Below are 25,306 nucleotides of genomic sequence, written 5' to 3'. Positions count from 1 at the left end.
ATATTATTGTCGTACAGTTTGTAATAAATCATGGCTGCAGGGTGGATGCTCCTCTGTGTGTGTGTGTGCAGGGCACCTGAAGAGAGATAACGTTTGAGTTTTTATGGACTCGGTTGCCATGGTTTCCACTGAAATATCATTATGCTGATGGGTTTCCATACTGCACCGCGGCACTATGGGATATTACAGAGGAGACATCTGCTCTGTGAAGATCCTCGTGTGTGCGTTCCGATGCCACTGATCAGATTTTCCTGTTGTCTTTGTTTCTGCAGAAGATGAAGGACAGGTTTGTGTTTGTGTCGTCAGGAGCGGAGAAAGATGCTGAGCTCATCGCCAAGAACATGTGAGACTCCCCCTCTTCCTCCCTGTCTCCTCCTTCCTCCTCTTTTTCTCCTGCTTCTTCATGTCCTCGTCCATGAGCCTGGTCTCTGGTCTGACGGCCCTGTGTTGTGTGTGTCCTCCATCCGCCCCAAACGTGTCCCGGAGACTCTGCTGCTGTTAATAAGCGTAGCTTCATTTCTTTAAAATGACCGAAACACGTCAGCAGTATCTGATGGGTTTCCTGGGAGACGGCGTTTGAGCCATGTCAGATGACAGTTGGTCACTCGGTCACGGTGTTGTCATGGCGATGGACAGGTCTTAGTGAAGAGATCAGCCAGGTGAGCAGTGACGCCTTCACCTGAGAGTCAGACAGAGTTGGCCTTCAGAGGGAGGAGAGATGTCTCTTCATCCACCTTCATCTCTCCCCTCATCATCCTCCTCACACTCTTTTCTCTGCTTCCCTTCTTCCTCCCTGCCCCCTCTTCCCTCTTGTTCTCTCATGATTATGTATTTTCTGTTCATCCTCCTCTTCTTCGTTTCTCCACTCCTTCCTTCCTCCTCCCCTCATTCCTGTTTCTTGATCCCATTTTTCCACCTGCTCCTTTATTTCCTTCTGCTCTTTTTCCTCCTGTCGTCTGTTTATCTGCTGCCTCCTCAGCCAGTTCCTCCTCCTCTTTGTCAGGCTGCCTTGCCTCAGCACTCTTAAACACACACACACAACAACACAAACACACACACACACACACACTCTCTCTCTCTCTCTTCAGTGAGTAGCTGCTATAATTAGAGTAGCGAGAGTAGAGCTGTGTTCAAGTGTTAACCAGCATGGTGTGTGTGTGTGTGTGTGTGTGTGTGTGTGTGTGTGTGTGTGTGTGTGTGTGTGAGGACACACCACTCGCTGTCAGATAATCCATCCTCATTACTCTGCACACACACACTCACACACACATCAGTTCAGACAGGTCAGTTTTAACAATGCTGAGGTTGGACAGCTCCTCTGCGATGGTGGGAGGCCACGGAGGAGTCGTAGTTAGGAGGAGTGGAAGAAGAAGGAGTCAGTGGTCTGATTGAACAGTCCCAGGTGATTGACAGGTGTGTGGTTGCCTGCAGGCAGACGAAGGTTCACCTGCAGACGCTGAGGGAGAGGTCACAGGTGGAGAAGATGACGCCCAGAGAGAGAATGAGGCTCCGCAAACTGCAGGCTGCTGACGAGAAGGCCAGGAGACTCAGGTAACACACACACACACACTCACACACACACACTCACTCACACACACACACACACACACACACACACACTCACTCACACGCCTGCTGTTCTACGTCCATCTTCACCAACCATTGTCTTCCTCTGACGTCGCTGGCAAACCAGTGACCTTCTGTGTGTGTGGGACGTCTCAGTGAAGCAGGTAGAGTGACAGTCCAGACCGATCAGACACACCTGGTTCGGTTCCTCGGAGACGTCGTGTTAATCGAGTTTCATGGTGGCGAGCGGCTGCTCTGAATCGACTCAGATCCACATCCACAGCTGACTGAGTCAGACAGTGATCACATCAGCTGCACGGTGTGGATCTGTGCCCGCTCACAGTCTGTTCCTGCAGGTGCTCTGACAGACTGTAAACTGCTCCAACACAGACGGCGGCTGACAGAGGAAATAAAAGGCTCAAATGCGGAGACTGTAAACATGAACACTCAGGACGCTTCCTGTCCAACCGGCTCGACACGGTCACCTGCTGTTCTTTACACTGAGAGACCGGGACAGACGTCAGGGACGTGCTGAGACAGCTGCCGGTGCTCTAAATGAAACCTGGGCTCCTGTACCCAGCTGCTGGCACATTTCATCTATCAGAACATCTCTGATGATGGCACATCCATCAGTTTGCAGGTGAGCTGCTGCAGATACACCAACATGCTCTCAGGTCATCGCTCTCCCTTCCTGCCTCTTTCTGTCTCTACAGGAAACTGGCCGAGGAGAAATACGAGGAGGTCCACAGCCGCAGGAGGGAGCTGAGGAGCCGCCATTTTGAAAAAGTCAGTGTGGACGTTCTAAATGTAAGAAAATACCAACGCAGACAGATAAAGTTAAATTAGCTTCAGTCATCTGTTTTTGACAGACCTTTGATTTCTGCTGAGTGGATCTTCACTGGTTAGTGAACCTGCTCTGAATATTTTCCACTTTAAACTCAGTGTCTCTGAGTCTGGATGTTTGTGTGAGGTGAACTCAGAGTTTCAATCTAAAGAAGTCGATTAGCTCTTTTCCTCCAACCAACAGGAGAGCAGAGAGGACGGGGCCTGTCAGACTCTGCCAATCAGCAGCCGCGATCACCGGTCAGCAGGACGGTCGCAGCCAATCGAGAGGCAGGACGAGTCGGAACCAGAGCCGCACGGTGAGGAATCAATGTGTTCACCATCACCACGTCCACTGTCACCGTGTTCATCTCAGACACGATTCCTGATTCAGAAGAGAGGGATGCTGGGTAACTGGCCTTTGTCCTTTACGTTTGGTTTCCACGTGATTCATCAGGAATAATACTCGTTAGTTTTCCACCTGCTTTTTCAAACTGCACATAAAAAAGGAGTATTACAAATAATTGGTGGAAACTTTGTTCTTCGTCCTCCTCTGCTGCTAATTTCTTGACAAAGCTGCTTATGATTAGTTTTATATTTAACAAGACTCTGGAAGACGTATCATGAAAGACACTGGATTTCTGAGTGTGTCCACAGACCCCGGCTGCTGAATAATGACCTTTATTTTTGGTCAGACTTTCATCAGACGACTCGTCACCTTTTCCAAACTGTCAGCGTCTTCAGGGTCTGACGGCTCCGACTGAGCAGACAGGAGACTCGTCCCTCAGCCTGACTGTAAAAGCCTCAGTGGTTCAGGACTGTCAGCCTCACCTGAAACACCTGAGCCTGGGTGTGAATGACGTGAGACGCTCGAGTCTCACAGAGACATTCAAACCTTAAAACAGTCTCGGTCATATTTCAGATTCTCCCTCTGGAGAAGTGGGAGATTTAAGATGGATTTCATCACTTCATCGATGAATTTATGAAAACAAGCAGTGATGAAGACCTCTGTCTGATCCCAGCCGTGTGATTGGCTGATAGAGGATGAGACCGTCAGACCTCAGGGACATGAATTAAACATCGTCTGTCTTTAAAACTCTCAGAGCTCATTAGCAGGAATAATTATCCAGACACAGCGTCTGTTAAAACTAACTGAAGACTCAGAGTCTGTCCATCAGCTCCGTCCTCACTCTTTCACTCAGATGTGGCCTCTGTTGTGTGTGTTAGTGTGTGTGTAGAGTCCTCAGCTGTGGACAGGGAATCCTGGACTCCCGGAGTCCTCAGACCTGTGGATGGAACTGAAGATCAGTTCTCACTGAGCAGATGAGACATGATGCTCAGACACCAGCTGATATTTTCATGTTTTCCACAGACTGTGAGACACGTTCTGTCCTCAGGATTCACAGACTTTCACTGTGAAAACACGATGCCAGATGTTATCAGGCTGAACTGAACTCACCTGTTCACCTGTGTGCTCAGGTATCCCAGAGGACCCTCAGGCGGCAGAGGTTTACTATAACCAGGACGGATTTGACTCGTGTTCAGAGGACGAGGAGACAGACACACCTGCGGAGACACTGTACCTGTCGGACCCACAGGTGAGTGTGTCTGATGTTGTTGTCTGTTTTCCAAAGAATCTTTCTTCTCTCTCATTTTGAATTATGCAAAAAAATCTGAGTTTAAACTGAAGCTTCTTTTTATATGTGGACCATCATGTTAAAGTGTTGATACTGTTTCAGCACTGACTCACTCTGAATGGTTGGCTTATTAAGATCACTAAAAACTGAACACACACACACACATGCACACACACACACACACACACACACACACACACACACACGCACACACGCACACACGCACACACGCACACACACACGCACACACGCACGTGGAGCACGATGTGAGAAGAAAGACGACATATTGTGTTTGCTCATCTTCATTATCATCCAGTGCAGAAAAAGCCAAATATTATGATGTTTAGTTCCTTAATTATGGCAGCAGAGCCGTGTGTGTGTGTGTGTGTGTGTGTGTGTGTGTGTGTGTGTGTGTGTGTGTGTGTGTGTGTGTGTGTGTGTGTGTGTGTGTGTGTGTGCGCGCAGGCTGTGCAGCAGCTTTGATTTCAGCTGGTTTTGTGTGTTTTAATGTGACGAACGCTTCGTTTGTTTTTGGGCTTAAATTGTGATTCTCACACACTGAGCTGAGCCCAGTAAAACCTCTAATTAGAGACGTACACACACACAGAGACACAGACACACACACACACAAGGACAGGGCGTCCTGCACGTTATTAGCAGCTTATGATTCATAAAATTGCATTTGTGCCTTTTTCCTCGTCTGACTGTTAATAATTTAATTTTCAGTCCTGCTGCGTTTTTAAAATCAAAGTTCATGAAGCTCGAGTTCAGATGTGGAAAATAATAACGTGGAGCAGTTAACATGTTAAACACGTTAAACATGTTAAACACGTTAAAGCTGCTGCAGACGGAGCCCCTGAGGGCGCCTTCCGAATCTCTGTCAAATAGATTTTCATGTCTAATTCAGTTTGGTCTCAGGACCTGATTGATCACTGATTGATCACTGATTGATTGGCTGTTTAATCGGCTGATTTGAACAGATGTGGGATCAGCTTCTGATTCTAACCTGAGCCCTGAAGCCAGGACTGAACCCTCAGAGAAGACATGTCCTCGCCCTGAAAGGGTTATACCTCAAACCAGTCCCCACAAAGATAGAAGTACACACACACGCACACACACACACACACACACACACACACACACACACTATAGCTAAAGGACGAGTCAGATCCCATTTTTCAGTAAACAGGAGCTCTGCATCTGGGGACAATTACAGACAATTTATAACATTGGACCGAGGGGACAAGTCCAATATACTGTCTACAGGGAGAGAGAGACAGAGGGAGAAAGAGAGGGGCAGAGAGAGAGAGAGAGAGGTTTTGAGGACCAGCAGCCAATTTGTGGTTGAGCTTCAGAGGCAGTGGGAGGCAGAGAGAGATTAAACCTATTTGTCACTGCTGATGGTGACGACAGGAAAAACGAGGAGAGGAGAGAAACTGGAGAGAGAACAGGAAGTTAAAGCCTCCAACACCGAGACTTCATCTCTGTGCAGAGAACATGATGAATCAAAATATCCAAATATTAGCAGATCATCTGTCGATCAGCTCATTGATTAATTTGAACCCTGCAAACGAAGCCACAGGACACCGGGATCTCTTCAGGTGGAGGAACAACTCTTCCCGGAGGAAGCGGTTCATCCTCTGAGGAGCAGGGATGAGCTCAGCACACGTCCTCAGCTGTTTGTCAGCTGCTGTTTCACATCAACACAAATGAAAATCATAAATGTGTGTGAATGATGGACTGCAGCACTGTGACCTCCCTCTCACTTACTGCAGGCTTTACTGCCATAGATAATGAAAACTAATATTTACTGTTGGTTCATCCAGACTGATTCAGGCTGAGTCTCAGTGGGAGCAGCTTCACCTCTCAGCAGCAGCAGGGTAAAATACCTCCACGGCTCCTCTGCTCCTCCTCTCCCTCAGGACTTTATCCTGCTGCAGGAGCTGAATGTGTTTCCATTACACCACATTCAGGGACAGTCTCAGAGCCTGAGGACGGTTCTACTGCCCCACAACACAGTGGAGACGTGACGGGAGACGTCACGTGATCGAGAGCGTTTGGATGTAAATGTACAGTTTGTATCCTGGTGACAAACCTGAGAGCAGAGCTCTGTGTTACTCTGTGGCTGTGGTGCTGTCGCTGAGCTGTGGTTTAGCTGTTGACTCAGACTCTTCTAACAGCAGAACTTCATTCAGATTTCTCCCGTTTTTAAGTGTCAGTCGGGCTCAGTTCTGTGTGAAGCGCTGTGAGAGAGGACAGGAATCATGTCCTCTGCATGATTCCCTCCGGAGCAGCGATCGTCTGAACGAGTGTTTACTGCTCGTTAAATCATTCGAATGTCTCTCATTGGACTGTGAGTCACACGCCTCACCTCTGAGCTTCACTGCTCTGTTTCACAGAAATGACTGAAGGGAGGCTGTGGAACGACATGCTAACACACTGAGGGGTCACAGCCGAGTACACTCAGTGTTTTTGCATTATGGCTGATCCAATAATGTAAATGTGACTGTGATATTTTCCTCTGAGGAAATGAAAAGCACAGGAAATCAGACGAGACGATCCATCTGTCCGCAAAAGAAAACCAAGCTTTTCATCTTCTCTGCTCCACAAAGTCAGATGGATCCAGCTTGAAGGCTGAAGAGCTTCATGTTCCTGTCGTCAGATTCAGACAGAATCCGGCTTCAAACCAGCTGAGCAGCGACAGCAAACACGTTCTGTACAAAGCTTCAGTGACTGGATCCTGATCAGAGACAGACATCTGGATTCTGTCCCACAGTACTGCTGAAACCAGCTGGAAATACCAGAGGCAGTTTAAAGAACCTTCATTATTATTACACTGTTATTTTTAACATGGAGAAAATATCATTGATGATTTGGTTCTTGTTCCTCCTCAGGTCAGTGAGCTGGAGGCCATGATGAAGCACATGCAGAAAGTTCTGGAAGGGGACTTGAGTGGTGAGTCTGCCCCCCCCCCCCCCCCCCCCCCCCCCCCCATCACGACTCTCCTCCTCCCCTCCCCCTCCTCTCTTGACCTGGTTCAGTCACAGTCTCACTCCACTGATCTCACACACACACACACACACTCACACACAGCTGAACAGTTCAGATGAACTTCTCACTTCCTGTCAGACACAGTGAGACAGAACACAGAGAAACAGTCAGTGAACAGCTGAACAGGTTGGAATGAAATATCATCATCTGCTTCCAAATCACACAAATACTCCAACATGCTGAATCCATGTTATCTCCACGGATCACAGTGGAGCTCAGCACATGGAGCGGCCTGTGGTGGAATTAGAAAACCAGGACATGATGCTGAATTAATGGAGATGAAAGGTGAACATGCAGGAAGTTCTGGAGGAAATTAGACATACAGGCCGGGTCTCTCTGCAGGTGAAGCTGTCGCTCTGCAGAAAACATGCGGCTCATTTATTCTCCTTTATGTGTCGATGCAGATCAGAGCAGACGTCTGAAACATGTCGGCGTCGACACTTAAATTCAAATTGTTGTTTTTTAAATTCGTATAATAAAGAAGATCTGACAGAACGTCACACTGAGCGCTTGAATATGAATGAGAACGTGTTTGTGTGTGTTTATTCATGAATACACCCGTGTGCATTCACATACTTCTACATCTATGTGCACAGTGTTCACGCGGGCTGTTGGTTGCCATGGTTACAACCAAATATCTTAACGAAAGAGCCTCAGCCGTCCTTGGCCTGGTGGGATTGTGGTCAGATGCTTTTTCCTGCTTTGCCTCGTATCTGTAGCTGTGTGAGCTGTGGTATCAATCAATCAGCAATCAATCAGTGACCAATCAGCCATCAATCAGCCATCAATCAGCCATCAATCAGCCATCAATCAGCCATCAATCAGCCATCAATCAGCCATCAATCAGTGACCAATCAGTGACCAATCAGCCATCAATCAGCCATCAATCAGCCATCAATCAGCCATCAATCAGCCATCAATCAGCCATCAATCAGTGACCAATCAGTGACCAATCAGCCATCAATCAGCCATCAATCAGCCATCAATCAGCCATCAATCAGCCATCAATCAGTGACCAATCAGTGACCAATCAGTGACCAATCAGCCATCAATCAGTGACCAATCAGTGACCAATCAGTGACCAATCAGCCATCAATCAGTGACCAATCAGTGACCAATCAGCCATCAATCAGCCATCAATCAGCGATCAGTCAGTGACCAATCAGCCATCAATCAGTGACCAATCAGCCATCAATCAGCGATCAATCAGCGATCAGTCAGTGACCAATCAGTGACCAATCAGCCATCAATCAGCCATCAATCAGTGACCAATCAACCATCAATCAGTGACCAATCAGCCATCAATCAGCGATCAATCAGCGATCAGTCAGTGACCAATCAGCCATCAATCAGTGACCAATCAGCCATCAATCAGCGATCAATCAGTGACCAATCAACCATCAATCAGTGACCAATCAGCCATCAATCAGCGATCAATCAGCGATCAGTCAGTGACCAATCAGCCATCAATCAGTGACCAATCAGCCATCAATCAGCGATCAATCAGCGATCAGTCAGTGACCAATCAGCCATCAATCAGCGATCAATCAGCGATCAATCAGCTCCTGAGACCAAACTGGATTAGACATGAAAACCCATTTGACAGAACACAAACAGTAGCAGGTGATCAGGTTTAAACTGAAGATCAGAGACTGAAGAGACGCTGAAGGAAAAACTGTGTGAGCTGAAATACTGAAAGAAGTGAAGTGTCAGTGAGACTGAGAGAACAGAGTTGAAGGAACGAAAGCTGTTTAAAAAGCAGAGCGAGAAATGAAAGCTGTTGAAGTGTTGACAGGTGGTCAGCAGTTCATCTGTCCGCCGATGTGAAAGCAGCTGAAGTGTCAGTGAAAGGAACTTCAGGTTTAACGATCCCTAAAGACCTGTGATGTCATCAGCTCGTTAACATTCAGAGCTCGTTATCATTCACAGCTCGTTACACTCAGAGTTCTTTATAATCAAGAACCTCGTTAAGATTCAAAGATTGTAAAGACTCACAACCTGTCGAGACTTAAAACGTCCCAAACGTCTCGTGTGAAGTTTCACCATCTTTGATTTTCATAACCCTTTCATCAGGGTTATTTTATAACTATTTGGGAAAGCCACACTGTGTGTGTCTGTGTGTGTGTCTGTGTGTGTGTCTGTGTGTGTGTGTGTGTGTCTGTGCGTGTGTGTGTCTGTGTGTGTCTGTGTGTGTGTCTGTGTGTGTCTGTCTGTGTGTGTGTCTGTGTGTGTCTGTCTGTGTGTGTGTCTGTGTGTGTGTCTGTGTGTGTCTGTCTGTGTGTGTGTGTGTGTGTGTCTGTGTGTGTGTGTGTGTGTGTCTGTGTGTGTGTGTCTGTGTGTGTGTCTGTGTGTGTGTGTGTGTGTGTCTGTGTGTGTCTGTCTGTGTGTGTGTGTGTGTGTCTGTGTGTCTGTGTGTGTGTGTCTGTGTGTGTGTCTGTGTGTGTGTGTCTGTGTGTGTGTGTGAAGCAGAGATGGAGACGTGTGGCAGCAGCAGATTAGAGTCCCATTAACACACTACGACCACCTTTCATCTGAGCCTTTGTTCTGTTTCTATCCTTAAACCAGGAGAGCCGGTGGAGCCTGAGGCCCCTCAGAGCCCCCAGGGGCCCCCGCTGATCAACGGCAGCCTGCTGGAGACCAGAATCCAACACATGAGAGAGTGAGTCTGAGAGGGGCTTTTATTTTGTAGTTTGCAGATCTCGTCCTCTGCAGTGTGTCCGAGGTCCAGGACACATCCAGGCTGTCCAGAGCCGGGTCAGAACCGGGTTCAGAGGCAGGCGTACTGAGGCAGTACATCCAGGCTCTGCTGTGGCTATGGAAGTGTGACAGAGCACATCGTACATGCAGGGAGCACAGACACACACACACACACAGACAACATTAACACAACAACAGCTCGAACACACTGCAGCTCACATTAAAGGAGACAGTTGCTGAGCAGTAAACAGCACGTTACCTGAGGAATTTACCTCCGAACAAAGCAGCTGAAATAACCTGAAACAGCTCTGATCAAATCCTCTGAGCCTCAGAATCCGCTGAGTCATGGCTCCTTTATTTTTAGCGAACCACAACTGTGTTTGTGTGACGTTGCTGAGATTGTTGAAGCCTTTGTGAAGAGTCTGCTCCGTGTGTCATGTGTGTGTGATGTATGTAGCGTCCTGTTTCGTTTGCTTGTTGTGTGTGCTGTCCTGTAGAGGTGAGAGGAGGCTCCTCTGCTGTAAACACCCACTGAGGCGTCGGCTCAGATTTCAGCTCCGTCTCTCTGATCGTCCGCGGAAAGTTTAATTTGAAAATCCAGTGATTCCAGACGAACATCCTGCCCGGAGCTGCAGCGTGTCGCCGAGCGGATCAGTGAGATAGGAACCAGATTCAGTTTGTTTGTTCAGGTGAAGCCGAAACAAACAAGAGAAAACAAACAAACAAAAACAGAAACGATACAAAGGAAAGATGTTTAACACGTCACATCAGCTTCAGATCAAATCAGATGTAACACGACGTAGAATCAACACAGACACGGTGAGTGGAACACACATCAGACTCTCACACAGTGAGTCTCGCCCTCGCTCGCCCTCCCTCTCACCTGCAGTAACAGGTGTGTCAGATTTACCTCAGGAGTGAGAGGCGTCACAGACAGATCACAGATCGTTTGATCAGCCGCCGCAGCTTTTAATCTGATCAGGCGTCTTCACGTGTCCTCGTCTCTGTCTGTGTTTCACTGATGAAACGTGCAGGAAGTGAAAGTGTCCGAGGAGTTGATGCGATGTGTGAGAGCTGGACCGTGCGGTCCCCGGTGATGGGACCTGGGTTTGGGTCTTTCAGAAACAGAGTGGAGCCAGTTTGACTTTTGTCCGTTTATCTGAAACCGTGACCTCTGACCCCAGTCACTGATTTGTTGAGTGAACCTCCAGAGGGAGCGTGTGCTGTGTCGTCCCTCACCTCACCCACCAGCTCTGCTGCTCGGTGGGAAGTGTGTGTGTGATCACACGTGTTCTGTTTGAGTTTCCAGCTGATTCATGTGACTGATCGCTCTGTTCGTCTCCATCTCCCCTCTGATTGGCTGACGATGCCAGGTCCGGTCGTCTCATTGGTCAGATGGCAGGGCATTCCCCACTTTGATTAGGGTCGGCTCGTCCCCATGGCAACAGCATCACACACACACACACACACACACACACACACAGCTGCTGTGTGTGAGATTAGAGGCTGTCAGCTCTCAGACCTTTGGAAGAAACAGCTCAGTGATGTGTGTTTGGTTCCTTCACGTTCTGTGTGTCCTCAGCGTGTCCTCAGCGTGTCCTCAGCGTGTCCTCAGCGTGTGAAGCTTTGCCTGTCGACACCTCACCACTCATAGAAATGTATATTTACATTCAAACATTCAGGTAAACTACACCTGCAGTGTTCTCACCTGGTAAACCTCGTCCCTGTCACAGGCCGTACGACGGCACAGTGGATGAAACTGTTCCACGTCACGAACCCTGTCACATTTACCTGCTTACAAAACGCCAGCAGCCTCAGAGCCAGCCACCTGACAGGTGAGTCATCCTGGGTTCAGACCTGTGTTCCGACCACAGACTGCGTCGGGTTTTCTCTCCTGGAAGCTTTTACCTGTGAGCTCTGACACGCCTCTGTGGCTCTGTGGGTAATCTGTGGGAGACGCGGACTCAGGTGGAAGGATTTGACTTCACAGACAACAGGAAGAAAAAAGTTTGGAAAAAATCTCCTGCATCTACAAACAACTGTGTGAGTCTGCAGGAGAGAAAACAGAGGGAGAGTGTGGTCCGTCACACCGGGAGGAAGAAGAAAAAACACCTGCTGACAGGAGCTGAAACACAGAGTCACACACCTGTGACGGACCCAGATCAACAGGAAGGAAGTCGACCGTGCTGAGCTCCGCCCTGTCAGTCACCAGACTCCTCAGGGGGGGAGGAGGTGACGTGGAGTCAGGCAGCACGAACATCCTGCTGAGCTGTCAGGGATTTACCCTGCGGACACAAACAGCAGGTCACATGACCAAACCCACGGATGAACCGGACAACCTGCGGCTGCGAATCCGGTCTGTCTGTCCCTGTGTCTCTGTGACACGGGGACAGACAGACCGTGACACATCAGTGCTGAGTGGCTCTCAAACGTAATCAATAATCAGAAAGAATCAATAACGTCAGGATTTAAAGTGTGTGTGCGTGTGTGTGCGTGCGTGCGTGCGCGTCTCATCTTCTAACCGAAGAAAAAACTTTCAGAGAGCAGTTTGAGTTAAATGTTTAACGTTAGCTAAACGTAACCAGAACCACAGATCGGTGACAGGACTTCTGTGACTGTCTCCTCCCTGCAGGTCCATCTGTCGTCGTCTGGGCTCAGACGTTTTCCAGAAGCTGTATGAGGACCTGAAGGAGGCCAGGCAGCTCTGTGGCGGCGTCCCGGAGGAAGATCTGACCCGAGTGGAGGAACCTGACGTGGGTTTCCAGGTGGATCAGCTGCTGTTCTATGAAGAAGAGCTGCAGAGAGTGAGACAGCTGCGGGACAGACCACCTGTCTGACTGTGTCTCTGCCTTGCTGTCAGGTGAACAGCAGCAGTGAACTCACTGAGGATGAGGCTGAAATAAAAAGTGCTGAGAGAGTTTGAAAGTTCCTCTGGTTCTGTGTGCTGACAAACTGCGTCTCCCTCTGTGTGAGTGCAGCAGTTACAGAGTGAGTGTTGTGATGTGGCTCCTGCTGAGATCACAGTTCACACACACACACACACAACAGGCTGCAGGTGTGTGTTGTTGTGTAGCTCCACGGTCGCTGTCATGGCTCACAGCGTCGGCGTTTGATCAAACCGGATCAGGGTCTTTGTTTCATCCGATGCCGTTTGTTCCCTCGTCACGTCGAACGTCAGGGACACGGAGCAGAAAGCTGCTGATCGCCGTGACGCTGGGTTAATGAAGCTGTGGCTCTCAGTGGTGGAACCTCGGCGTGATGAGATCCTCCGGGCCGCTGATGGTGTCCACTGTCCACTGTGAGTCTGAGCGGTTTCACCTGCTCCGTCGTTGTCCTGAGCCTGATCGCGGTCACGCTCTCCGGCTGTGGTGTGCAGAGGATCAGGCTCAGCAGCTGGCTTTGCTGAGCCTGAGGTTCAGCTGCATCTTTTGACTTGGTGGCAGACAAAGACGTTTGTCTCTGTCTGAACTTTCGGCCTCTGTTCACTCGTTTCTTCATGAAAACACCAACTTTTCACCTCAGTCACCTTCTTTATTTTAAACTTGTTATATTTCTGTCTCTGCTTCTTTTCTCTGTCCTCAAACAATAATTCATGTCCCGGGTCTGTGGTGTGAATATTCAGCGTGATTAAAAGTTAATTAGATGGAAGTCAGTAAATGCTAATGAGACCTCTCCACTCTAATGAGGTGCGTTAGCATTTTAAAGGCGTCAACAAGAAAAAAAAAGGAGAAAATGAAGATCACCACTCAGGGAGGACGGATTATTCCAGGGGGGAGGGAGGACGTCTCCGGGATGGGAGGCTCAGTCTGTTTCCTCCAGTTCCTCTGCAGGAGGATTCATCCGAGGACAAACTTCAGTCCTGAGGACACAGAAAGCTGCAGGTCTGCTGCTGGACTCAGCTGATGCCTGTGGGCTGAGAATGTGTGAGCTCTGTACTGAGGAGAAGCTGAGGCGTGACGTAGGTGTGGTTTGGTGTTGTCATTGTCCACACACGGCGGGCTCAGCTCCGGCGGGCTCAGCTCCGGCGGGCTCAGCTCCGGCGGGCTCAGCTCCGGCGGGCTCAGCTCCGGCGGGCTCAGCTCCGGCGGGCTCAGCTCAGGTGTGATTGTAGCTTTGTGTGTGCAGATGTTAGCCTGACGTGGATCCACCTGTTGACCTGCCTCGGCTGATTGCTGAGAATAGAACCAGAGAAATTCTTTGTCCTCTCTCTGTTGACAGAACGTTTGCCAGCCCGACTGATGTTTTTCTGCTTTACAGCACAAAACTTCAGACTTTTTCTCTGAGAAACAATTAAATTTCTAACCTTCTCTTTTCCTCTGGTTGGAGCTCAGCGGGGAATTAAAGCATGTGAACTTTTCTCTGCTTGCATGAAAAGTTTTTGGCGTCGTTGGTCTGTGGGGAGGTGGGTCTCTGTCACGGCTCTGTGGAGCTCTGCCGGAGGTTGGGGGTTTAAATCCCACTGGGAGCTGGTTTGGATGAAAGGAGCAGAGAGTGAACGCCGCTCGCAGTCAAACGACAGAATTATCAGCAGCGAACAGGACGAACAGAAGAGACTGAGTAAACTGAGAGAGCTGAACCCCGTCACCCTGATCCTCCACACCCACCTGCTCACTGCCACATAAACCTGTGGCTCCACATCTGATCACCATGCATGATGTTATGATCCATGGTACACGGAGTGACGTGATGTCATCGTATCCTAGCGTGTGTTGCTTTGTGTTGTTGTTGTGTTACTGCAGTGGAAAAAGGCTGTTTGTGTTAGAAGCTCGTCTGAGTCTGAGGAACGACACACACACACACACACACACACACACACACTGTGTAATTAAACTTCAGCTCATATCAGTGCAGCTTCTGTTCGGCCCCTGGTGAGTTATGGTGAGTGTAATTAACACACACTGGTCAACTGTGTGTGTGTTTCTCTGTTTGTGTGTCTGTCTGTGTGTGTGTGTATTTGTGTAGCTACACATTCTGAGGACCATTGTGAGTGTTAAACCATTGAAGTGGGGACGTTCACCATCAGAGCTGGTCTCAGGGTCCAGCTGAGGGTCAGTGAGTGTCCTCACAAAGACAGAACTACTGTGTGTGTGTGTGTGTGTGTGTGTTAATAACACAGGGGATGACTCCTATAGATCTGTGTGTTATTGCTGGAGGGTCTCTGAAGACCAGTAAACCCAGCGCAGACTGTCAAAGTAAAAGCCCCGACTGTTTTTGTTCATGATGTGGAAATGTTCAGCAGAGTCGTCATTAACCAGCAGCAGATGGAAGTGTGTGTGTGTCAAACAGCAGGTGTGAACTGTGAAAGCATCTCACTACGTTAGAGAAGCTTGTTCTACGCTGTTTCCTTCAGTTTTCATTATTTCACCACATCATTAAATTCATATTTAATCAGACACATTGTTCAGTGAGTGGAATCAGAATAATGAGTCGTGAGAGTGAAGCATATCTCCTGCTGTCTGTTCAGCAGAGGTTAAAACCTCAGAATGAAGGAGGGAAAGATGAAAACTGATCCTCACTCTGAAACTTTATTAGAAATCTGAGAGGAGGGAAAATGAGCAGCAGCAGATCTGATCAATAAATCTGCATTTTACACTGATGAAATACATGAATGCATCTTTCTGTCTGATTTGATTTTCTTCATGCTTCAGTGCTTCGCTCCATCTCCCGCTGCTCCACGGCCGCAGGTGAAGGATCGTGTGACGGAGAGATGCCGCTCCGCTCACACTTTCACCGGCCGCCGCTCCACACTGCGGTCTGTGAGGCTGCAGAGATGAGATGTGTCCATGTGACTGTGAGCGTCGCCATCATCAGACTCACAACGTTCAAAACGAAATCCATGAAATCTGGGTTTAATCTCCAACGATCGACTGTGGTCGACAGGAAGTGTTTGTTCCCATTCTTTCACTGTTACACGTGGACGTGTCTTATCTGACTGTTCTTCCTCCATCGTCCTCTGAATGTCTCTTATTTCCATTAAGAATGTCCGACAGGGAACGGACCTTCTCTCACCTGCACATTGTTCTGTAGTTTACAGTTTAATACTTTGGTGTTGCTCAGTCTCTTTGCTCCCTGTGTGTTTGTGTTGTGTGTTTTCAGACTCTAAAATAAGCCTGAACTTCTCCCTGGCTGTTAAACCTAATGAGACGTCTCATCACGGGTCCATCGACAGCATTTTAATGTCTCTGTCCATGTGTCTCAGCTGCTGCTGGTGAAGCTGAGTCCATCAGTCCAATATTTACCTCATTATCTCCTGGATCTGCTCCTGTTAGCGAGAAACCCTCCAGCAGTTACAGACACTTCCTCTGAAGCTGAAATGTTGCGTTAACTTTCTTGTGGCTCCAATTAACGTGTGAAACCTTGGTGCAGCTGGAGATCTGAATATGAATGAAGAGCAGGGACGGAGAGCCGGCTCAGAGCTGGAGGAGCTGGAGCCTCAGCTCAGCTTTGTCTCATTAAACCTTGAGTCAAACTAACTGACGTTTGACACGTCGGCCTGTTACAGCAGGTTTTACAGGCGGGACTCTTAAAGGAGCAGTTCAACATTCTGGGCCCTTTGTTGCAGCTTCCTGCTAAGCTAACCTTTGTTTAACAGCGTCTAAATGAATATTCATTTCGTGTCTGTGAATAAACTGATGAGTGTGCTTTGTCAAAGGGTGAGGACCAAAACAGGAAGCTGCACCAACACGTTTCTGAGTCGATGGTTTCACTGCTCATCCTGTTTGTCCTCGTCTCGTCCTCGTCTCGTCCTCAGGACACTTTGTTTCTCTCAGCTTTCTGCGTTTCATCATTCACAGATCAGCAGCTCGTCCCGTCCTCAGAGCCGCTGGACGCCGCAGTGAGACGACACTTTATTCTTTGGAAAAGTAAAAGTTTTCGCAGCGCTGCGACCGCTGGCGCTCTGCGTCCCATTTTAAATAAAGGTTAGTGAGCTGCAGAGCGCCGGCTGCTCGCTGGCCTTTACTCACTCGCAGCTAACAGCACTTAATTTGAATTTATGAATGTCGATGCCCTTTAATTGCTGCTGGTTTAAACATGCCCTTTGTTCCCAGTTTTAAATACCAGGGCCCAGTTTTACCAGCGCTGTCAGGTCACCTCTGAGCTCCACATCTCCTCAGTTAGAGACAGTTTGTTCACACTCATTAAACACATCAGGATATGATTAATGGTTTTATGAATCATCAGCTCACAGAGCTGCTGCATGATGACGGTAAAAATATCTGGGTTTTTAAAATAATCTTTCTCCTCAAAATATTAAAATTGTTTCTCATAATCATTTTTCACAAAAACTTTATTCTCCAAAGCTCGAACAGTGAGCAGCTCTTTATACCATCATTTTAATGAAGCTGTGTACATGGGAAACACTGGCCTGGATCCCTGAGCTGCCGACGACCTTCGCACAGCTCACAACCAAATCACACAACATCAGTAAACTGCGCTCACAGAAACACAAACGTGTTGCATGTGTTTGTGTCACAGTTCGTTCAGTTACTGATTCACTGACTGTCACTGCTCTGCAGGCAGTTTAACACACGTATATATCGTACATGTCATACATATCATACATATTTATAACTCAGGTTTTGTACTTAAGATGCTGTATATGAGTAAATGTATTTGTCCAGTGGAGTAAACACAGTCTTCACAGGCTTATTCCTGTGGAGTCTATAATAATAAGAATGATAATGATGATGATGATGATGATGATGAAGCCTAACTCTGCTGGACGCGGGCTCATGGATTTCATCTCTCAGCTCATCTGCTGTCTGCATGTTGCTCTGCGGTTGCGTCACCGTTGCCACAGTCTGTCTGAAGCAATCTGCTCCCTGAAATTGGGCAGAGAGAAAAAAAAGCTTCCATGAAGATGCTCTCCGCCATTTTTCTGTTTCCACCTGTGACAGAGGACGGCTGCTGCTGATGCTGCTGCTGATGCTGCTGCTGCTGCTGCTGAGGCCTGAGGGGAGCACAGGTGTCCGTCGCTCAGGAAACCTCCTGTTAGACCGGACGGACACCTGCTGCAGTCTGATTCTCACTCTGACAGGAACACTGACTGAACACTGAGCTGCTGACACAGACTGAAGGATGAAGACATGTCGGAGTGAAGGTGATCTGACGGCAGCTCGCAGCATTATTCTGCACTTCATCACACCTAAAGCAACTTCCTGTCCAGTCCAACAGCAGCTGTCCACTAACGATCCTGTTCCAGGAACCTGTCGAAAGTTGTGGAAATACTTTTCCTCTGCACATGAAGCTGTCAGAACCTCGGCCGTGGATACTGAAGCGCTCTCAGCACTTCCTGTCAGCGCGCCCTGCGCTCTCACAAAGTAAACACAGTGATTCATACAAACAGGGCGGGAGTGAAGGTCTGAGCGGAGACACCGCAGAGACGGCGGAGCAGCAGGGGGTTTTGGACGGTGCCGACAAACATCCTCAGCACGGGGCTTTGTTTGGTGGGCGCTGCTGCTCACATGGACGTGTCCTCCGGCTGTGGACATGTCCTCCAGCTGTGGATGTTTGTGTTTGACAAACCTGCTCAGTGGAGACTGGAGAGTTACTGAGTCAGCCACGGACCATCCATCAACACGCCGGAACAATCCCCTCCATCTCTCCGTCTCTGTGAGGCGCTCTCATCAGCTGATGTGTGACACAGATCCAATCAGCTGTGAGAAGGTCTGAGTCAGCAGGTGGACGCAGCTGCTGCTGGATTTTAGATGATTTCACATCAAACTGAGACTGACTGATGGAATCAGCTTCAAAACCCCAAAGTGGACAACAAGAGATATGAAAATGAGGCTGATGATTTTAACATTGATGGATCTGACTGCTGCTCTAATTAAACCCCGCAGATGTCCCATTTAAAGGGTTTTCATTTGCTTCAACACCAAAACCTAATTTATCGATGGCTTGGAGGTGTTTTCACATCATTTGTGCCTGAATGTTTCCGTCTTTGGCCCAAAGCTAATCTACTTTTTCCAGACGGAGAAACGTCAGGACACATTTCACTGTGCTGAGAGTGAAACCAGTGAGAAGCAGTAAGAGGTGACCTGCAGCGTGACGACATGGTTTAAACAGACCAAAGGAGCGGAGCCGGGACGAAGCTCGGGTCTGAATATCAGCTGCTCTCAGGAAACATCAGAATAAAAGATGGTGTTTGGCTGGTTGAGCTGCTGTCGCCCACTGAGCGTCTTCACACCACGTTTATCCAGAATGATGCATCTGCTGGAAACTGGATGCTTTTTAAATCACTGCTCCACAGTTTCAGCGTCCTGACATCAGATTCCTGTCCGTCTGCTTTCACAGCAGCAGCAGCTACACTTTTACATCCTGTGAATCCTCCGTTTTGCTTTTGGCTGTAGTTTGAACAAACGTGTGAAACAGGGATTTCATCAGCTGTCTCCGGCCTCTGGGACAGAAAACATCTGTCAGGTCAGCAGATGGAGTCAGAGTCCGAGTCACGTGACTCTGATTTATACAGAATCAAAACATATCAGTTTCCATACAGACCAGATTTAAAGGGAACTCTTTATAATATTATTTACAGAGACACATTTGTCCCCATGAGCAGGACAGAGGACAGGAAGCGTAACTTCACTGTTAACATACGCTCAACTCATTTACAGCACGTGATACAACTGCAGCTACAACACTTTACTGAGTTACACCTGAACATAGGTCGAGAAATAGAGTCTGACTCAGGGGTCCGATGGAACGGAGTGGAGGTGGAGGTGGAGGTGAAGGTGGAGGTGGTCTTTGTGTTTACTGTCCTTATCTACTTCTGTTCAGAGTTAATTTTATTTTTCAGTCTGATGCTGAATGAGAGTTTAGAGCTGGTTCAGGGTTCAGGCTAAAGACAGGGACAGGGAATGTATTATGTCCTCACGAAGACAGATGTCCAAACGTGTGTGTGAGCTCAAACAGCAGAGACACAAACAGAAAAAAGTGTGTGACATCGTTTCAATCGTCATTAACAGTTAACTCAGGATCAATGATCTGATCAGAGATCAGCCGCAGGTCACAGGTCACTGATGCATCAGTACAGTTTCTGAAGCCGACGTCTGCACACGCTTCATTTTGTCTCAGTCTACAAGAGAAAATGGAAAAAGGTCAGGAGCGTCTGTGAGCATGAACACAAACACACTGAGTGGATTTCAGAGCGGCGAGCTCTCCATCATTAATGTAAACAAATCTTTACTTGGATCTTCATCAGTGTGAAGACCGAAGTGTGTTTGACGGCCTGCAGCTTCTCCTCTGACTGATGATGGACGACACATTCATGAATACACAATCAGTCTCATGTCAGCTTTGTTATTCATGTGCTTCAGTCAATGAGCAGACAGAGAAAAACAAAACAGAAAGTAATTAAATGAAAGATGTGTTTCAGTTTGCTGGAGAAGCCTCGTCCCTCTGCTGCTGCTGCTGCCGCCGCCGCCACCGCTGCTGCTGCTACACCTGCTGCTGCTGCTGCTGCTACACCTGCTGCTGCTGCCGCTGCTGCTGCTGCTGCTACAGCTACACCTGCTGCTGCTGCTGCCACACCTGCTGCTGCTGCTACAGCTACACCTGCTGCTGCCGCTGCTGCCGCCGCCGCCGCCGCTGCTGCTGCTACACCTGCTGCTGCTGCCGCTGCTGCTGCTGCTACACCTGCTGCTGCTACAGCTACAGCTACACCTGCTGCTGCTGCTGCCACACCTGCTGCTGCTGCTACAGCTACACCTGCCGCCGCTGCTGCTGCTCATTCTTATTAGAACACCTTGTTGTCAGAGGACAGTTTCCATACATGTGCAGTAAACCTGCGTCTGCAGGAAGACGTCTGCAGAAAGACGTCTTCTGCTTTCACACTGCAAATCAAATCAACATCCATGCAGGAAGAGGAGCAGCTCTGCCTGCTGTACTGTGTTGTGTTGGTGTAGCTGCTCACTGCATAGATGGAGGACTCTCTGTGGGACCGTCGGGTCCGGACCCGGCTGAGCCCTGAACCTGTGAGTGTGTATTAATCAGGAGATTCCAGTAACTGTTCAGTGTCTCTGCTCGGACACAAACCACAAGAGAAACACAAAAACATTGTTTTAAAAACCACCGAGGTGAGACAATGACTCCATCTGCTCCATTGTTGTCAGCGGAGCTGCTCATTAGCGAAGCCATCACATGTCCTGATGATGGTAAACGATCGGTGTGGGGGCGAGCAGATAAACTCTCCCTGCTGTTTATCTGCAGGTGGCAGCAGTAAGGACGACGCTGGACACGGCGAGCTGGACAGAGAAACGACCCCGGCACGTGTAAAGTGAGACGGATGATTTGGTATTTCAGCATTAACAAGCCGGAGCGATGGCGGCACGTCTTCCTGTTCGATACGCGCCAAATGACAAACGCCTGCTCATCAGGATCGTTAGCGCTGCCTCGGCCCCCGAGAGGCGGAGTGATCGATGTCGTCTCTCTGAAGACGGGGGGAAGATGGATGAAGGCCTGCGGCTCAGGGGATCTACCTGAGGAGGGGGTCGTCTTCAGGTCCTCCTCCCCCAGGCCTGAGCTGACCTTTGACCCCTGGATTGAGCGTATGCTGGGACATTCGTGCTCAGCTCCAGCCTCATTGTAATGGATGATTAATTCAGAGGAGGCTCGGCTGCGTGTTGCCTCTCAGAAATAATTCAACCAGCAGAGAAACGCTCGCTCACATGTTCACCACGCTGTCGCTTTAATGGAAATTCACTGTTGGACATGAATGATTTATGATGTAATGAGAACGATGTTCATTCAGATTCCACCGTAAATAAGAAGACGAATGGAGTTTTACTTAATCAAACACCAGGCCGTGCACCTGCAGGCGGAGACGAGCAAAACAAAAGCTCCACATTTTCTCTCTTTCCGTTCTCTGTGCTTCAGTAATTCACGGCTCTCTCCTCCATCTGTTGGCGAAGCAGCACTTTGACTGACGAAGGCTGTGAGACGCTTCACCGAGCAGAGAAAGGAAGAAGATTCGTTTAAATGAAACCAAAAATGAAATATTAAAACAGCAAAACACAAAAACTCCACAAGTATAAAACACGCTCAGACTCCAGAGTCTCAGCATGAAGACGCCCCAGGAGGACGGTCCAACCAGATCCCTGACTGGCTGCTCCCTCTCTGATCAGTCACTGATAAACGTGATTTACTTCTCACTCTGAAGTTTGTAGAACTGAATATAGACCCTGGTCCTGGTCTGAAATGAATCCAGATCCAGGTGTCCTCCTGTGACTCACCTACATCATCAGATGTCTCTGCAGTAATGAGAGCTGGGTTCTAATGTGTCCTTGATGGAGGGGAAGGTGAGAGATGGCCGGCGGGGCGTGGGTGAGGAGGAGGGGGAGGTAAAGGGGGTGACACCCCATTATTTCCTGCCTCGATGGAGCAGCTCCTGACGGACGCGGCCTCATTTTAAAGAAAGGAAGAAAAATATGATATTTTCCCTCCATCTCCTGCCCAGGCTCCAGGGAGGGGGTTCAGAGGGGGGAGGGGGGTTCGGAGGGGGGAGAGGGTTCGGGGGGGGGGGGGGGGGGGGTGTTCAGGGGGGGAGGAAACGCTCTGAGATCTAAAAATATTATATATAAATAAAACCATATATTATTTTCTGGTTGATCAGAGAGAAAACATCTCCAGATTCTGTTTGCTCGTTTTTATCCTTTCATTTGTCTCAGTCTCTTTATTTCGACTGGAAATCGTTTTTTTTATGAGCACAATGAGGAAATGTTGTTAATTAACATATAATGACATTAAACCTATTACTGCTGCCATGTTGGTGTTTGCTCAGTAACCTGCAGTGAACACACCTGGCTGAGTCCACGTGCAGCCTTGAGGACATTTTTGCTCGGGGCCAGGACTTTGTCTTTTCTTCTAGCTGCAGATACATGTCCATGTATCCATGTCCATCCACTGTTCAGCAAGGACACACAAGCAAGCAGCTCATCATCCATGTAGAACCATGACAGAGCGTGAGACCTGCAGTGCGGCTCAGGTGTGGGAGCAGATCCCTGACTGTCCTCTCTGCTTCCCTCTGCTCTGATTTTATTTTATCAGGATGAAGCACCTGCTGCCTCCAGCACCCTGAGCAGAGCCGAGCGCAGACAGAGCTCCGTTGTAGTCTCCCCTCAGAGACGAGTCAATAACAACATGGAGATTCCTCTCCACCTCTGCAGTGATTGGACCCCACCCTCCCCCAGAGTGGAGGAGGTGGAGCCGTAAATGAGTTTCACAAAGTCAAACTTTAGCTCTGCGATGTGAGGACAAATGTTTATGTCATTAATGAGACGTCTGTTTTGAGATAAGACTAAAACCGAATGATGAATCACAGCTGCTGAGTTCATTATCAAACACGGATCCTTCAGTTTGTTTATTCTCTGCAGCTTCATCATGAAGAAAAGCACAAACTGAGCTTTCGTCTGGTTTTACTGAAGAGGAAGAGGAAGGTGAAGACGCCTCAGATCCTCAGCAGTGTTCAGTCAGCTGGTGGGCGGAGCCTGTTGATCAGGTAGGATCACCTGCGCCTGTGTGGAGATCATATGAAACTGTCAGCAGGTTGGAGCAGGTTGGTCTGTCCTGTGCGGAGGGACATGTCTCTCTGTTCTGTGTGTGTGTGCACAGACTGTGGACAGTCCGTCAGTTTCTGTGGCCCCGCCCACACCTCTCCCAGTAGATAAACAGCATCGTGTTCAGGTGTTTTTGTTTTTTGTGTTTAGTTTAATTGAGCAGTAAAAACGTTGTGTCCTCAGAGCAGAAACCATCACAAAGCTCGTTCCAGTCTGTTTGAATGAATCCAGTTTTTCTGTCTGAGCCTCAGGACGCTCGTGCTGCTGCTCTCACTCTTACATAACGTTATCACATGAACGTTCATCACATCCCTCTGTCTCTGCTCTCGTTTAGCTTCTCCTCTGTTTCCCTCCCTCTCTCTGTTCCTCCTGCCAATTTATAACGTAATTAGATTTTTAAAAATCCAATATTAAAATCATTTTCTTTTCCTCTCGGAGCCGCTGCTTGTTTCTCCACTCGGTGTTTCACTGCTGCTGTTTTCACTTTTGTACAAATATTACAGATTATTTCATTATTCAGAAATTTCTTTGAATTAATGATAATGGTTCATCTGGAAGGAGGACTCCATCACAAAGGGAATCCTGCAGCGTGCGTGTGTGTGTTTGTGTGTGTGTGCGTGTGTGTGTGTGTGTGTGTGTGCGTGCGTGTGTGTGTGTGTGTGTGTGTGCGTGCGTGTGTGTGTGTGTGTGCGTGTGTGTGTGTGTGTGCGTGTGTGTGTGTGTATGTGCGTGTGTCTGTGTGTGTGTGTGTATGTGCGTGTGTGTGTGTGTATGTGCGTGTGTGTGTGCGTGTGTGTGTGTGTGCGTGTGTGTGTGTGTATGTGCGTGTGTGTGTGCGTGTGTGTGTGTGTATGTGTGTGTGTGTCTGTGTGTGTGTGCGTGTGTGTGTGTGTGTGTGTGTGTGTGTGTGTATGTGCGTGTGTCTGTGTGTGTGTGTGTGTGTGCGTGTGTGTGTGTGTATGTGCGTGTGTGTGTGCGTGTGTGTGTGTGTATGTGTGTGTGTGTCTGTGTGTGTGTGCGTGTGTGTGTGTGTGTGTGTGTGTGTGTGTATGTGTGTGTGTGTCTGTGTGTGTGTGTGTGTGTGTGTGTGTGTGTGTGTCTGTGTGTGTGTATGTGTGTGTGTGTGTGTGTGTGTGTGTGTGTTGGCTGAATATGATAATGCGTTTCCTCTGTGGAGCAGCGAGCTGTCACTCAGCTCTGCTCTCTCATCCTGTTCCAGTCTCAGCAGCTGCCAACAAACAGTTCATCTTCATCTGCTGAGAGAAAATCTCTCATCAAACAGGTTTGTCTCAGTTTGACTCTTTAACTTCTCTGTGTTTCTTTAAATGAAGAACATTTTCCCAAACTGCACCTGAAACATAGAGGACGCAGTATCACAGTGACCTATGATAATATATAACCAAATATAATAATAATAATAATAATAATACTGTTAAACTCACTCAGCTGACAAACCTTTGTTTCTCAGTGTCTGTGATCTGTGCGATGTTGATAAAGACTTTTGATTTTGGGTGGAGCTTGTTGTGTTCATGTCACAGAGCTGAACGCCGGCTTCCTATTGGCTGCTCCTCATTAACCTCCTCGCTGGCTGGAGGTGCCTCCTGCACTTAAAGACCTGCTGAACCTGCTTTAATTAAACAGTTTTAACGAAGCCTCGGTGGGTCAGGGTGTTTCAGAGGCACGGCAGCTGAAGGTCTCAACATTACTCAGCTGTTTGTGACTCGGAGCCAGTCACAGGAAAGTTTCTGCTGAATCATGTTTAGCCCTGAAAGTTTCACTTCATTGATCCAGAGTTTTCTGCAGGTCATATATTTTTGACTACATTCATCTGTTGGTCCAGACTGAAACATCAGCAGCTGTTTGTGTGTTGACTGTGATGCAGACGTTCATGGTCCCCTGAGGATGAGCTGCACCGGCTTTGATCATCCTCTCCATTTTAACGTGGCCAATACTTTGGTTTGTACCTGCAAAACTGAT

The 25,306-nt window shown here is 48.3% G+C and overlaps 1 protein-coding gene across 5 annotated transcripts in view; it reads left to right on the top strand.

Moving 5' to 3' along the window:
- nek11 (NIMA-related kinase 11) overlaps positions 1-12,680 on the top strand; it is a 28,224-nt gene extending 15,544 nt beyond the window's left edge. For 3 of the 5 annotated variants that reach the window (XM_041044766.1, XM_041044765.1, XM_041044770.1), the window contains 8 exons: positions 273-343; positions 1,432-1,551; positions 2,280-2,373; positions 2,594-2,708; positions 3,868-3,986; positions 6,920-6,980; positions 9,642-9,735; positions 12,406-12,680. In XM_041044766.1, coding sequence (XP_040900700.1) covers positions 273-343; positions 1,432-1,551; positions 2,280-2,373; positions 2,594-2,708; positions 3,868-3,986; positions 6,920-6,980; positions 9,642-9,735; positions 12,406-12,610 — 879 coding nt within the window. In that variant the 3' untranslated portion in view covers positions 12,611-12,680. The remainder of the gene's footprint in view (positions 1-272; positions 344-1,431; positions 1,552-2,279; positions 2,374-2,593; positions 2,709-3,867; positions 3,987-6,919; positions 6,981-9,641; positions 9,736-12,405) is intronic. The other 2 variants (XM_041044767.1, XM_041044768.1) reach the window with 2 other exon arrangements.
- Positions 12,681-25,306: the final 12,626 nt, after the last annotated feature.

The sequence above is a fragment of the Toxotes jaculatrix genome, chromosome 8, assembly GCF_017976425.1.
Source record: "Toxotes jaculatrix isolate fToxJac2 chromosome 8, fToxJac2.pri, whole genome shotgun sequence".
Taxonomy (NCBI): domain Eukaryota; kingdom Metazoa; phylum Chordata; class Actinopteri; family Toxotidae; genus Toxotes; species Toxotes jaculatrix.
Note: the sequence above shows the minus strand (reverse complement) of the source record. Positions and strands in the feature narration are given on the sequence as shown.